This window comes from Protopterus annectens, chromosome 12.part0 (genome assembly GCF_019279795.1).
Source record: "Protopterus annectens isolate FY-2018-M chromosome 12.part0, PAN1.0, whole genome shotgun sequence".
Lineage (NCBI taxonomy): Eukaryota > Metazoa > Chordata > Ceratodontiformes > Protopteridae > Protopterus > Protopterus annectens.
In genome coordinates this window covers 504,240,743-504,257,859 of record NC_056746.1, presented here as the reverse complement: position 1 = coordinate 504,257,859, position 17,117 = coordinate 504,240,743, and the positions used below count along the sequence as shown (strand labels likewise).

Genomic DNA, 17,117 nt, shown 5'->3' with positions numbered 1-17,117 from the left:
CCACTTCATTAATTCTGTTGTTTGAGTCTTTTAGTGGCTTGGAAATGCCATCAACTAGCTTTTTTAAGCTGATCCAAAAGTCATCATAGCCAATTTATTAGCATTTACTAGCACTGATAGAGTATTTTGAGTTTTTCATTGTCAAAGGATGGTAATGTTTGACTTCAGTTTTTGTAGTAGTTTTCATGATGTGCTATCTGAGATCAGCAACAACAAAAACTCAGTATATTTCATAATGTTTAGGATAGGCAGGTCTTGATTAATGTAGTTCAAAAGTAGTGAGAAAAGCGAAGTGCTGATCCCGAAGGGACAATACATGTAAGATGAACAGTTTCTGGCAGGCAACTAGCAATAAATACTTAGACTGGATTATCAGAAGAACAGCTTTGGAATCAGTATCACCTGAAAGGATATGTAATGTATTATTACTGAACTAGTAAACAATAACACAGGTGATCATCAGTCTCTTGACTCATTTCATGAAAGGTAATTGCTGATGGAATATTTTACAGGTACACAATGAGGGTGCTAGGCATTTGAGAAATGCCAGTGTCAGAAAAAAACAACAAATATTTCATAGCAATTATATAAAACAATCCAGTCAGAAAGTCCATGGCAAAATTCAGAAATGTGTAAAAGATACCTACAAGCCTCCTAACAAGACATCATGGGATGTTATTTTCAGTATGTGCCTTTCAACACACCCTAACTGGCCAAAATTGAAACTGCAATGATTGGACAAGATAATCAAATTGATCTGGGGGGGGGGGGTCTACGTGCTGCTAGGTCTCCAGAAGCCATAGTTTCCTAGATACTCTGAGGTGCATTTTAGACCCTTCTTCCAACCTTCTGGTCAATTGATAATCTGAATAAAAACCACAAATAAGGAAAGAAATTCAGTCTCAGTCTTCAGTCTTTCCCTGCACCCTTTCAACCCAACCTAATTGGCCAAGGCTGCACTGTAATAACTACGGATGAAATTACTGAATTAAGTCAAGATTCTTTGGACTTCAAATATCATGGGGTTCTTGGTGCTCTGAGGTGTATTTTACAGCTTTTTAGAATATATTAACATATTTCAGCTAGTTGCTGTCAGATATATAGACAAAGCATACTGCCCCCAAAAGGCAGCCACCTGTACCCATGTCTGATGTTTGGCTGGGAGTAAAGTGACATAAATGTCATGGTGTTTTGTCTTTCGGCTTTTCCTGGTTAGGGGTCGCCACAGCGGAACTCCGGTCTGCTAATGATTGGCAGTAGATTTTTCACGAACGCCGAGGTGCCAGCTCAACGTCCAACCTTCAACGAAGGCATGCCCATTTTCGCATGTCTTTCGAATGCCCATCCAACTGCAGAGAGGACATGCAGACTCAACACAGAAGGCCCTCCCCACACTTCAGCCGAGAATCAAACGGGAGAACCTCTTGCTGTGAGGCAACAACGCTACCGCTGTATCACCACGGATCTAATATATTCAAATGTTTTGCTCCTAGGCAGTACACTGCCCCAAGACAAGCTATACTGAACTTTAGTGCATTCCTTTGAGGTTTATTTGTGAGGAAAGTTAAAAAAATAATATCCACAATGTCCCTGCCCCCCTAAATACAGTAAACTGTGCATAGCTCTGAGGTTTAACTGTGAAGAAAATTAAAGGAATAATGACTGCACTATCCCCAGCCCCTGCACAAGTTATAGTGATCTGTGCACACCACTCAGGTTTGATAGTGAGGAAAACTTTTAAAAAAATGACCATTTTATTTATTTATTTTACATTTGTTTACTGGAAAAGTTCGACTGGACAAAATATCCTTTTTCAGTGAAGGCCCAGGAAGAAAAGCTCCACATTTATAAATAACAGTAAGATACATATACAATGTACAAATACAAATCTTGATTCAATCTCAGATCCAAATACAAAATAAAAATACATGTTATACATTTTGCTGATACAATTATATAGTCTAGATAGGATATAAAGAATAGCAGTACTGTGATTGTAGGTAGAAAACAAGCAAGTTAAGTATACATATGCTTAGTAGGGGTTATTGTTGTTGATCTTTCGGCTTTTCCCGGTTAGGGGTCACCACAGCGGTACTCCGGTCTGCTAATGATTGGCAGTAAGTTTTCACGAACGCCGAGGTGCCAGCTCGACATCCAACCTTCAACGAAGACACTCCCATTTACACATGTCTTTTGAACACCCACCCAACCACGGGGAGGACATGCAGACTCCACACAGAAGGCACTCCCTGCACTCCTGCCGAGAATTGAATGGGAAAACCTCTTGCTGTGAGGCAACAACGCTACCGCTGCACCATCGCGGATTCATGTATGCTATTCAAATACAAAAATAGGCTGTGTTCTTCTAGCTGCCTTAAGACATCTATTTCCTAAACAGGGTATATGCAAGAGCAGATCCATGATTATGACAGGTGTGATTTGAGAAATGTTTCAAAGTTGGAAGTGTTAGTAGTAATAATAAATTAAAGAAATAATGACCACACTGTTCCCATCCTCCCAGGCAAGCTATAGTAACTTTCTGTGCATACCTCTGCATGACTAGCTCAATAAGTGCACAAACTAACTTCACACCCCTCAGCTCTTCAGGTAAAGAGCCAAAAAAAAAAAAAAATGTCTGCAGGCCTTCACATTAGCTTCCTACAGTAATGTTAGCCAATCACAGCCTGCCAAATCCAACCCATCCAGCCCTCAAAACAAAAAGAAAAAGAAAAATGAAAAAAGAAAGCATCTTCAGATTTGGTTTCCAACAGTGATTCATCCAATCCCTCTGTTCTTCGAACGAAGAGCAAAAAAAAAAAAAAAAGCCCACCAAATTCAGCACAGAAATAAACCTGCCTCTCGATCATATCCAACACTTTGTGCCCAGGGCAATTCCTCACTTTGCCCCACCCTTGCTATGCTACTATTGAGCAGGGACAGTTTTTAGACAATGTAGGGTCCAGGGCAGTGACAATTCCTAAGTCTGTGTCAAAATGCATTTACATAATCTGGGGTATGTGCAGTAGCATAGCTAAGGTGGGGCAAAGGTGGGGTTGGCCATCTCAGACGCAAGGTATTAGAGGGGGCATGATCAGGATATGCTAATTATTCATTTGTGCAGTACTGGTATTCATTCTTCATTTCTGAATGCCAGTATAGAAATTAGTTTTGATACTGCATTCTTGCAGTATTGAAGACATTAAGTGCTCCATGTGTTGTGTAAGTTGTGGCAAGCAGCTTGCCACAGTTTTAAAAACAGAAGCTGTCCTTTTTTTTAAGCTCCTCAACTTATAATTGAGGAGCACAGATATGGGAACTCCTGGCTTCTGAGTTTTAGGAGCGCCAGCTGGATCATGGACCTCTTCAACTTATAGATGAGGGGTGCCAGATCAGGGAATGACACTAGACATTAGATGAGGTATCCACGGTTGTGGGTGTGGGAACTCTCAGGTCTCCAGAAACTATGCATTTTATAACTTATTGTTTGAAAGATAATGTCTTAACTGTTCTTTTTATTTACTGCTACTAAGAAGAGTTATGCATATGCCCATAAACGCAGTGTGTGTGTGTGTGTGTGTGTGTGTGTGTGTGTGTGTGTGTGTGTGTGTGTGTGTGTGTGTGTGTGTGTGTGTGTGTCCAAATATAAAAATCAGTGATATTATTTTTTCCACACACAGTACAGTAGCAAGGGTAGGGCAAAGAGGGCAATTGCTTCTAAGTTCTAACAACAATTTCTAGGTACTGAAATGCCAGTGCAGAAAGGTTCTCTCTTTTTTTTCCCTTCACTTGAAGAGCTAAGGAGGTGGGGCTGTACCTAGGAGACCGGTATCAGGCGCTAGATGAGCCAACTAGAGCTCTACATGCGCACCAGCGCAAACACACACACACTCACACACACACACACACACACACACACACACACACACACACACACACACACACACACACACACACATACACACACACACACACACACACACACACACTCTGCAAGCTTAACATACAGGAAAGTTGGAGGAATGCCAGTACACCTACAGTATGTCTTTGTGGTGTTGAAACCAGAACACCTGGGTAAATCCAAACAGAGACAAGGATGACATGCAGACTCCATGCAGAAGAAGCTGTTGCCAACTAGAGAGACACTGCAAACAAGATGCCCTCTGCCACATTGTCACGGCAAAAAGAAAGAAATTGTATAGTAAACTGAGTGAAAGTACCATTGTTGAAAAAATTGTATTTTGTGGGAAAAGCTTTATACCACCACAAGCTCCATGATACCAAGCCCTATTCCATGTAAACAAATACAAGGTCATTCTATGTCAGGACAAAGGCCCTTATAGCAACATTAACAGGCACTGAAATGACATAAACTGTCACAAAAAATTAAGGCTCTGAGAAGACATTGTGTTCAGAAGCAGGTTAGCTACTGAGCCTATGCTAAAAGAAATAACATTATCCTGGAATCCAGGAATTTTCTCTGAAAAGGCTGTAGTCTGTCACTGTAACCTCTTACCCACGATTGATTGGTACAGCGTGGATTTCAACTCTACTTCAGACATTCTGTCTTGGACATAAACTAAGCCTCTTATCTTTAATGACAATAGCACAGGTGGGAAGTGGAAATTGCTCTATATGTACAGTTTGTATTTTTAACTCACAGTTAGCTAGAGGGAAACATGGCAGTGTTCAGAAAGCTTTTTTCGAGTGCTTATGATATGTTTGTCATGAATAGCCCCACTTCTTTTTACCAGGCTCTTCTTGTGTGTCAGTTCATCCCTTTGGAGTGCTGACTGTTCAATGGAGTTTTATTATTTGTGAAACCCAGTTTCTGAAGTCTAGAAATCTATTAATCACACTCATTCACATACCACAGAATTTAGCCTTTAATCATGTACTTTATTTGTCCAAGCAAGGTGAAACTAGATAATGGCAAACATTTTTAGTGCAGTGTTACAATCTGTATACTTTCCACTAAAACAGATTAAACTGATGGAACCATGTACACAGAAATCAAAAGTTGCTACATAAATACAGCCGGGAACAGTATATTTAAAAAATTCCACACATCTGGTTCTTTTATTCGTTTTGTTTGTGCGCGCGCGCGCGTGTGTGTGTGTGTGTGTGTGTGTGTGTGTGTGTGTGTGTGTGTGTGTGTGTGTGTGTGTGTAAACTGATTATACTGATTTGTTTTAGCTGAAAATCTTTGCAAGTCAATTTTCTACAGCCATCTGACATGTCCATTGCCTTATTGCCCCTGACAGTTACATCATAGTCTTCTCTGTGAAAAACTGTTTTGCATCCAATTGTCAAGTAAGAGGAACATTCATTAAGTGATTCCTGCTTATACACATTCAGTAGGGAGGGAGGGTAAAGAGAGTATTTATTTAAACAAAGCATAACCTGTGGTTTAAAAGCACTTATATAGGTTTAACAGCTTTAGATCTAATCTATGTTGTCCGTGTTTTTTGCTTTTTTGTGTGTTTTTATTTCTTTGGTCTTACATTTGTTTTCACTGTCATTGTTAGACAAAGTCAAATGAAAATCAGCCGTGCTATTGCCACACACACACACACACACACACACACACACACACACACACACACCACACACTCGCGCACACACGCGTGCACATGCACGCACACACACACACACACACACACACACACACACACACACACACACACACACACCACACACACACACACACACACACACACACACACACACACACACACACACATGCACACACACACACACACACACACACACACACACACACACACACACACACACTCACACACACCACACACCACACACACACACACACACACATACACCACCCACTTATAATTACATAAATAGATGATGAAAAATTAGTTTAAGCACATATGACATAGGATATCCAGAGAGTATTTATTTAGAAAAATGATCCATTATTTTTGCTCATGTAACGATTGCTTGAATCAAAAACTTCAGCATTGTGTAAAAATGCACAGGTTGTAGGAAAGAGAAAATTGTTATAATGTGGACTGCAAACTATGTCTTCTCTCAGCCCGTACAAATGGCAATGTAACCGGCTTTGTGTTTACATTGCATCTGCCCCTCTTGTTGGCACCAAGCAGCAGCACTATAGAGTTTCAGCCTGCCAACAGGAGCAGATACAGTCAGGACTTTTGTTTCACTTATTTTTTTCTTTTTCCAAAAGCCAAGCAAGGCAAAGTCAAACAGGTTTATTTATTTATTTTACATTTGTTGACCGGGATAGTCCGACTGGATGTATGTCCATTTTCAGCGGAGGCCCGGAGAGAAAAGCTCCACATTAAGACAATTTACAAGACAGAGATCTTGACCATATACAATACAGATAATGTCAGACAGGTAAAATATTTCAAATTCAGGAACATTTATATAGTACTGTTACAGTAACATACCAACATACCCAACTAAATAAGTTAGAAATTTTGAGTAAAAGGATTAATAAAACATTTTTTTTTTTTTTCACGGTAACATTGTTTATAAAGTTTACCAAACCTTAGGAGGTGAGCTACTACAGTAGGAATTAAGAGAGAATATCAGAGCACCTGAAATGGAATGTTAAACATAGATAGTAAAGAATGGTCCTGCTAGGGGAGAAAGTGTCAGTCAGGATTTGTGCATGGGCAAAGCCATTGGGCTTTAAGGAAGAAAAGTGGGGTAGAAGAAAGGGCTGTTAGTTCAGTTGGAAGTGTGTGACAAGAGTTACAAATAGAAAACAAGCTATCTCCAGATTTGTTGTTGGACTTTAGGGTAGCTACTAGTACCTTATTAGCTGATCGAAGGGTTGTTAGATTTTTATATGAGCAGATAAGGGTAGAGAGTATGGGTGTATATGTGGGATGGTGTAAGATCTTGTGTATAGTAGTAAGTTACTGGAAAAGAATCTGGCTTTGCAATTGCAGCCATCCTAGCAATTTAAGATTTTGGCAGTGGTGGGTTCGAAAAGGGGCATCAGTGGCAAATCTAGCTATGTTATTACAGGATGTTTCCAACTTATGATTATTTTTGATAAGTTGGTATAGATTGGGGATGCATAGAGAAGGGTGGAGATTAAGTGAGTTTGGGCAATAACAGTCCTAGCTAGAGGTGTGAGATAGGGTTTAAGTCTGTAGAGGAAACCAAGTTTTTTATTAACTGATTTAATGGTTAGGTTGATATGTGTGTCGAAGATTAGATTATGATCAATTGTTACACTTAAAAGTTTGGTGGTTGTGTCTGGAGTTATTATAGTACTATTATTAGATGTAATTGTGAAGTTGATAGTAGGAGACTTCTGAGTGGGGGAGAATAGTACCAATTTAGTTTTTTTGGGGGGTTAAGGAGGAGACAGCATTGATGGAACCAGTTTTCAACTAAGGTAAATACTGCTTGGGTACTCAAATGAAGTCCAGCAGGTGAGGAGGCTGAACATATCATATATATCATATAACAGGTCTGTTTAAAATAAGGAGAATATGCTCAGTGTCCCTTGCCCAGTGGTTCTAGGGTTCCCGTGCCCTTATGTATGTGAGTGTGTGTGTGTGTGTGTGTGTGTGTGTGTGTGTGTGTGTGTGTGTGTGTGTGTGTGTGTGTGTGTGTGTGTGTGTGTGAGTGTGTGTGTGTGTGTGTGTGTGTGTTGCTGTACTTTAAAAGTAGGGCTCAGCCAGAATCCCAATAACTAATATAATTCACAGATTCAGTACATCCCCAATTTGGAAATGAGTGGACCTAATGAACCAGCTTGGTAACAGCATGTAGAACTAGATTCAGTTTCTGAAAGTGAATGTTTAGACCTAACTCCTGACCAAGGCATATAATTAACGCATGTGTGCTCTGAAACAATATTGATTAGTTTCTGATACTTTCCGGCATGCCAGATGGCTATATCATCAGCATATAGTAATGTTTTGGTGGGAAGTAGGTAGGTAAAGGCTATATAAGTAATGAAAGGTATAAACAGAATGGTGGCCAGGACAGAGCCCCCTGATACTCTGCAATAATTAGGTATAGATGAGCATGATGTGAATAACTTGCAACCCATGTTAATGCTGTTTAAGTGAACTCAGTTCTCATACAGACTACACGCCCACACGGTTTCCGTTAATTTAGCAATCTGTAATGAGAGACCGAAACATTTTCCTTGGTTTATGAATATAGCTTTTGTTAGGAGTCCTGTATCTATATCGTGTATATGTTACTTGCTGCTGTATGCAATGTCCCTTATGAAGACCATGTCGTTATATTAGCAGCAGCCTGTATTACCTTCAAAAATGCTTTAGAATACAGAAGGAAGTAATAGATGGGGGGGAAATGCAAATTTTTCCATTCTGAGTTTACTTTGGATAGGAATCGCAGAGACAGTGTGCAGTCCTAGGGCTAATGCTTGAGAAAAAAGCCTGGAAAATACCTAGATGTGATTCATAGATAGCACAGCAGGAATGCAAAAGCAGTATGTTACTGCAGATCAAGCTGACAGGTGGCACACAGTGCCATGCGAATAAGCAACTCAGCACAAGTAATAGTGCTGACCCATTTCAGAGACAGTTGTGCTGTGCATCAAATTTGTTGTCAAAAAGTACATTACAGTGCAGTCACAAAGGTTGCAAAGGTCTTCTAACAAGACAGAACTTGAAGATATGTCATATCAGCACAATTACAGAGTGGCAGTGTTACTCTCAGAACATCCTCTGCAGACGTCACCCCCCCCCCAACGCAAACACAGGCTCACACATGCACACACACACACACACACACACACACACACACACACACACACACACACACACACACACACACACACACACACACACACACACACACACACACACACACACACACACACATACACACACACACACACACACACACACACACTCACACAAACACACATACACCATGGTTTATTTTTTTTTTGTTTATAAATACAGCTATCTTAGAGCTATAACTATACACAGAAACATTACCACCTGTGAATAGCTGCCTCAACTACAACAGTACAGCAACTTCATAGATGCCCTGAATAGCAAATATGGACTATATCTTCTACATTACAGTCCAACAGGGATCTATAATTTGCTAGAACAGTGACATCAGCCACTGACTACAATGCTCTAATGCCTAGCACACAAGGGCTTGTACCCAGGAAAGGACAGTGACATAAACACAGGTCAGATAAACTGCGGTGGTGGTGCTGCGGTAGCGTTGTCACCTCACAGTAAGACGTTGTCCTGTTCGATTCTCAGCTAGAGCGTCTTCTGTGTGGAGACATGCATGAATGGGCATACCTTTGTTGAAGGTTGTGCGTCAGAGCTGGCAACTCGGCACATAAAAATCTACTGCCAATCATTAGCAGACTGGAGTTCCGCTGTGGTGACCCCAACTGGGAAAAGCTGAAAGACACAACAACAAAAACAAATAAAGCCATCCTCCCGGAGTAGAGAGTTCTGCCCTTGATGACCCAAGTTTGACTAAAAGACCAAGTAATGGATAAGCTGACCTGTGAGGGGTGAGCAGGTGGAAATGTGAAGTCAACACTAGTATATCCATCCTGGGGAAGGGTGTTGGCAAAGAAAAGCTACAAGATCTCCACTTAGTAGGAAGGCTTGGGATTGCAGCTGTCATACTTGGGATGCTTGGGAAGCACGAGTCTGCCAACCGAACACTCAGTTTACTGGCTGCATGGCACAGAGGGATGAAATCCTGACAACAACCCAAAAACCCAATTTCAACTATTCACATGGACACTGGAAGAGCTCAAGGGATAGTAAATGGTGGTCCTGATCAGACAAACTGTTCCCATGCAAATGGAGGGTTGCACAACAACAGTGGTCACAGGATATGAGCTTGGTGCTCCAAGATGGTGATGCTAGCTCTTGAAAGCATGTGTGTATCGGAGCTTGTACATTCCAGGGGCAGACATTGAATGCTCCTGAGGTGATATAGGTGCTTATTGCCAAACACCAAGGGGCAGGATTAGGGACTTAATAACAAACCTTCTGATGACTGTGTGTGTAACATCTCCCAAGGAAGGGTGTCATGATTTTCAGCAGGCAATGGGGAGAATAGCATAAAAAAGAGAGAGAGTATGCAATCTGGTTGGAGGTGCAGGTGTGCTGAACCAATGGCCCTTTCTTTAGCAAAGTATTAGAAACATTGAACAACTCTCATAATTCCTGCTGAATGATGGTCACAGTTTTCAATTCTCATGTCACTTTCCCAGTGTCCTAGAATGTTGGACACACTGTGAAAATGATTGGCTTGACAAGGGGGGCTTTATGGTGATGCTGGTATGAAGCCCCAAAGACAGATTATTTTTGAATTAATTTGCCCACTCTTTAATTCTCATCCTGCCCTCTTGATGCATACTGTGCAGCATTTTCTTATTGGTAGAGTCTAATAGATAATGTAAACACATACTTGCACTTGTATAGATATGCATGTGCATTATGTGTGAGAGTATGTGTCAGTGTGTGTGTGTGTGTGTGTGTGTGTGTGTGTATACACATGTCTATGAGCTTGTGTGTGTGTGTGTGTGTGTGTGTGTGTGTGTGTGTGTGTGTGTGTGTGTGTGTGTGTGTGTGTCTGTGTGTGTGTGTGTGTGTGTGTGTGTGTGTGTGTGTGTGTATATACACATGTCTATGAGCTTGTGTGTGTGTGTGTGTGTGTGTGTGTGTGTGTGTGTGTGTGTGTGTCTGTGTGTGTGTGTGTGTGTGTGTGTGTGTATATACACATGTCTATGAGCGTGTGTGTGTGTGTGTGTGTGTGTGTGTGTGTGTGTGTGTGTGTGTGTGTGTGTCTGTGCGTGTGTGTGTGTGTGTGTGTGTGTGTGTATATACACATGTCTATGAGCTTGTGTGTGTGTGTGTGTGTGTGTGTGTGTGTGTGTGTGTGTGTGTGTCTGTGCGTGTGTGTGTGTGTGTGTGTGTGTGTGTGTATATACACATGTCTATGAGCTTGTGTGTGTGTGTGTGTGTGCGTGTGTGTGTGTGTGTGTGTGTGTGTGTGTGTGTGTGTGTGTGTGTTAGTCCTCCCTCAATGTTAAAATTACCCTTACACTCTGACACATCTCTGCCAATACACTGTAAGCAGCCCTCTCTGTATAAAAGGTACCCTTGCCCTGCATGACACATGCGTATCATACATTCAGAACCTTCACCTTTGTGCTAAATGTACCCTTCCACTGCATGACACATTCTTGTCACATATTGCAAGCAGCCCCACTCTGTGTGAAATATATTTATACAGTGCTTGGCACATTCCTGTTATGCACACTAAACATCAACCTGTGAGTTAAATGTATCGTTATACTGCCTAACACATCCCAGTCAGACACTTAAACATCCCCCCTCAGTGCTAAATATACCTTCACACTGCCTGACCCATCCCTGTCATACACTGTAAACAGCCCCACCAATGCTAAATGTACCCTTGAACTGCCTCACACATTCTTGTTATGCAGTGTTAACAGCTCCATCTGTGTGAAGTGTACTCTTACAATGCATGGTACATCCTTGTCATACACTGTAAACAAAAACTTGTCTGCTAAATATACCCTTACACTGTCTGACGCATCCCTGCCATACACTGTCATTGATCCCTCCTGTTGGAAATGTACCAATATAATGTATGACGCATCTTTGTCCTACACTGTAATCAACACCCTCAATGCTAAATGTACCCATAGTATGCATGACACATCACTTCTATCCACTGTTAAGAGTCTGCAAATTGTTAAATGTACACTTACACTTCATGTCAGAATCTATAAATAGTTCCTTCAGTGCTAAAAGTACTTTTATACTGCCTGACAGACCACCTTTAATACATAGTAAACAGCTCCCTCTGTGTGAAAGGTACCCTTACACTGCCTGACACATCCCTGTCATACACAGTAAACAGACCTGTATGTGTGAAATATACCATTACACTGCCCAGCACATCCCTGTCGTGCACTGTAAACAGCTCCATCTGCACTAAGTGCACCCTTACTTTTCATGGCACAACCCCATCATACATTGTAAAGGCCCCCACAGTTCTTGGTGTATCCTTACAATCCCTGATACATCCCTGTCATATATTGTAAACATTCATCTCAGTGCTAAATGTATCCTCGTACTGTTTAACATATTGCCATCATACATTGTAAACAGCCCTCTCAGTGCTAAGTGTACCTTGCACTGTATATCACATCCCTGTCATACATTATAAAGAGCCTCCTTAGTGTTAAATGTGTCCTTACACTGTCGGATACATCCATGTCGTACATTGTAAACAACCCCCTCTTGCATAAAATCTATACTTACACTTCCTAACAGATCCCGTCATACATTGTAAACAGTGCCCTCAGTGGTAAGTCAACCTTACACTGCATAGAACACCTCTGACATACATTATAAAGAGCCTCCTTAGTGTTAAATGTGTCCTTACACTGTCGGATACATCTATGTCGTACATTGTAAACAACCCCCTCTTGTGTAACATCTATCCTTACACTTCCTGACAGATCCCCGTCATACATTGTAAACAGTGCCCTCAGTGGTAAGTCAACCTTACACTGCATAGAACACCTCTGACATACATTATAAAGAGCCTCCTTAGTGTTAAATGTGTCCTTACACTGTCGGATACATCCATGTCGTACATTGTAAACAACCCCCTCTTGTGTAACATCTATCCTTACACTTCCTTTCAGATCCCCGTCATACATTGTAAACAGTGCCCTCAGTGGTAAGTCAACTTACACTGCATAGAACACCTCTGACATACATTATAAAGAGCCTCCTTAGTGTTAAATGTGTCCTTACACTGTCGGATACATCCATGTCGTACATTGTAAACAACCCCCTCTTGTGTAACATCTATCCTTACACTTCCTGACAGATCCCCGTCATACATTGTAAACAGTGCCCTCAGTGGTAAGTCAACTTACACTCCATAGAACACCTCTGACATACATTATAAAGAGCCTTCTCATTGTTAAATGTGTCCTTACGCTGTATGGTATACAGTTCAGTGTGTTTTATTGCTTTTATCTTACATTACCATGCCCCTTCTTCCCCTTCCTCATGACACTAAAATCACCACACAGCAATGTAGCACATAGAATGTGTTATAATAAGCACCACACTGCTTGCAGTAGCAAGCCTCATGTCTGTTCACTGAAATCCTGAGTTCACCATTGAAATGAATACTATACAGATCTGCTGCTCAGCTCGATGCTTATCTTATTCAGTGACAAGGGGAGTGTATACTGATTTCCAGTTTTAGTTACAAGTCATGCATCTAATCTGAGGGTTGGTATAATGGTTGAGTTGTTTACTTCTCAGACACAAAGTACAAAGTTTGATTATCACCTTTGAAGGGAAAATTAGTGAAGCTTAAAATGGCCCACAAGGGCAGCTAGCCTAATACTTACCTATGAACCTATCAGTCAGTAAGGAAGTTAAGATACCCCTCATCCTATGTTTGGTATTCAGGGCAGTTGGGGCAGGTTCTTTGGATTCTATGAGATCAAAACTCAATGCAATGAATTTGATATCCAGTTACATAAATTTATTAGCCCCCATTTTATTTATTTTCTCATCTGTCAGAAAATACAAAGCTTTTGTTCTGGTGACTGCTAAAAAAATGCTGCTGTGTTTTTACATGGCTCCTTGTAGCAGTATGATAATGCTACTGCATTTAATATTCTGTCTTATTATTTAAAAGTCTTTGTTTTCTTTTAGTAGCAAATTTTATCTTTTTTTGCAGTGTGTAAACAGAGGAACATCCCTAGGCTGATCTACACAAGTTCTGTGAATGTAGCTTTTGGATGGAAGCCTGTAGAACAGGGGGACGAAGACACAGTGCCATATATTCCTTTGCATGAGGTAGAGTGCCATGGAACATTTTAAAACATATAACAAATATTTATAAAATGTACATAGTTTTCCATTTCTGTGAGGCACACTACCACAGATCTTTCCAAAATACATGACAAATGTGCATGCTACTCCTCCTCATAAGATATAGTATTGCAAACACGATCTATATATATATATATATATATATATATATATATATATATATATATATATATATATATATATATATATACATCTGTGTGTGTGTGTGTATGTGTATGTGTGTGTATATATATATATATATATATATCATCATTCTTTTGCATGAGATACAGTTCCACAGAACATTCCAAAACACATGAAAAATATACAGTGTATTCCTCTGAATGCAGTGTAGCTGAAACACACAAACCTGGCATTCCTCTCCAAACTCTACAGCACCATGGAATGTTCAAAAACGTGTCAGATGTGCATGGTATTCCTGTACATGAAGAACATTACCATGAAACATTCCAAAAAGTATGACAGATGTACATAGCCTTCCTCTTCCTCTGTGTGTGGTGCATTACCACTAAAATACATGACAAATATACCAAGGATTGCTCTGCATGTGTGTCAGGATTCCATTTTAAATAGGTGTATTTGGAACTCTCAGGTTACCCACGTATGGACCTACAGGCCTCAGATATTAAAAACTTTCTATGTAGCATGATACATTCTTTTGACAGTTCACCTCTGTGTTAGGAGTGCTAAACTTCATTGTTTTATATGTAAAAAACAGATATTATATGTTAAATGTGAAAAATGGGCTGCATTTAAAAGGACTGACTATTGCACTTTAAGAATACAGGAAGTTTTCCATTTAATTAAACTTACCTATACCTGGCAATGATATACAAATGAAACTGAAAATCATTTGTCCTATGGCTTTCTACTGCATTTTACATAAAGGCTGGCAACCAGCAGCGGTGATATCATAAGTTGCCTTGAAACTGGTGTAATATGTTTGTACTCAGTTTAGTCGACTGTGGTTTAGGCCATCTGTTTTATTGACATGCTTTGTTGACAAAACAGATGGTCAACAGGTGTGTGACATTGATAGATGGGAAATATGCCCCTTCCTAAAAAATTGTGAGATCTTAGAGTTAGCATATATAATTAATGTGTGTGTATGTGTGTGTGTGTGTGTGTGTGTGTGTGTGTGTGTGTGTGTGTGTGTGTGTGTGTGTGTGTGTGTGTGTGTGTGTGTGTGCACACGTGTGTTTGTGTGTATAGGTTCCTAAGTTCACAGGTTATTACTAGGCTAAAGACCAACAAGGTCTTTATAAGTCTAGTCACGCAACCCAATCCACTTTTGGCCCAGAGTGCCTTGGGTATCTATTCAGAGGAATTTCGTAAAGAGGTAGCTAATGGTTATGTGGGGGGGGGATATGTTAGTTGGGGATTATTTTACAGACTGTCAGCCACTGTCCATCAGAGACATGGGGGTCAGACCGGGGATGAATTTGTGATTTCCTGTCCAATGGGCAAGAGTGTAATTTGAATAGGGTCATTGATGAACTATGTTCACATGGATGGACAGCCTATTCCATAGCACAAGGATCCTTTGAGACATGTATTGGTCTCTCCAGTATGTTCTATTTATGTTGCAAGCAAAGTTCAGATCCTTGGATCAAGTGTATCTGTTGCTGTTTGTTTTGTGGATGTGCAAAAGATCCATCAGAGTTGGATATGAAAATGCCTTATGTACCAGGTCTGTCAGTAAGCTATAGAAGACTGAGCACAGCAATAGGGCCTTAAGGTGATCTGTGCAGGGCAGGATTTTCATACCCCAAATTCTATTGGTGAGGAACCTCTGTGAGCATTCCAACTCTTGCAAGTGTCTGGCTAGGTACTTTCCAAAGGTGGCATTGTACTCAGTGGTGGGTCTGATAAGGGATGAGTAGAGTGGCATTGCAATTTCCTTGGACCTGGATGCCATACCCTTACTTATAAGTTGGGCGATATAGAATGATTTTCTTACTGTCTTGGCTACATGTTGGTCAAAAGTCAGATTGCTGTCTACATATGTTCCCAGATCCCTAACTACCAGGACAACTCTTAGGGGTGTTTTATTCATACAGTAATTACCTTGGGTGGACAGTTTCCAAAACAGCACTATAATGCATTTAGTAGCATTGAGCTTTAATCAGTGACCTTGGCACCAGTCATTTCTCTATGTTAGACCCTCTTGCAGGATGATAGTGTTTTGGGGGGAATCTATGATAGTTCCCAAATTAAAGTTATCTGTGAACTTCATGAGCCAGGGGCCTTTGACATTAGCACTGACTTCTGAGAAGTAGATGCCAAACAGGAGCAGGCCCAGCATGGACCCCTGAGGTACTCGACTGCTGATCAGTTTCTTGGTGGAGGTGGTCTCACCAATCCTGACTTACTGAGTCCCATCTGTGAGCCACCCAGTAATCCAGCAAGTTAAGTAGGGATTTACACCTAGTTCAGAGAATTATTTAACAATACCTTATTGGGGTATTGTATTGAAAGCCTTGGCCAGGTCAAGGTAGGCAGTGTGCATTGTTTTCTCTTCATCCATAGCCTTGGTGATCCTCTTGAAGAAATCTACGAAATTAAGTAGGCAAGACCTTCCCTTACCAAAGCCACATTGGGATAGGTCCAGTGTCCGTAGGTTGCCAATGTCTATATTGATCATTTCTGTGTTAATTTGTTCCATGGCCTTGCATATTAGACTTGTCAGATTGATGGCTCTGTTGTTCCCATGGCTGGTTGATGGTCTACCCTGATAAAGAGGAATGACTGTTGTGGCCTCCATTCATTTGGCACATTGAAGAGTACCTCAAGTGGACTAGATAGGTCATATTTTAGACTATTTATGAGGCAACGAGAGATATTGTCAGGGCCCACTGAGGCAGTGTTTTTGGCCTTAGTGAACACCACCAGGACCTGCTGCTCCCTGTTGATAGTTGAAGGGATATGTTAGAAGGGATTTCACAAGAGGTAGCAGGGGGTAGTGGGAGTGAAGTTATAGCTACATTTATCAGCCAGTATACTCTCTATGCCACCCTGATCAGTGAAGGTTGTCCCATCAGTTCAGCACACTGCTGTATGTTACCTTTAAGGTTCTTGAAATAGCTGAAGAAGGCCTTGTGATTGCCTTTAGTCTGATAGGTTATTTTGACCTCATAATTGGCCTTGCTAGAATTCATTAGACTGCTTAGTTTTTTTATTTAGTTGAATCAGAGAGCT

At 40.8% G+C, this 17,117-nt stretch overlaps 1 protein-coding gene across 1 annotated transcript in view; it reads left to right on the top strand.

Moving 5' to 3' along the window:
- SDR42E2 (short chain dehydrogenase/reductase family 42E, member 2) overlaps positions 1-17,117 on the top strand; it is a 525,257-nt gene that overhangs the window by 138,359 nt on the left and 369,781 nt on the right. The window contains exon 5 of the mRNA XM_044089637.1: positions 13,765-13,883. Coding sequence (XP_043945572.1) covers positions 13,765-13,883 — 119 coding nt within the window. The remainder of the gene's footprint in view (positions 1-13,764; positions 13,884-17,117) is intronic.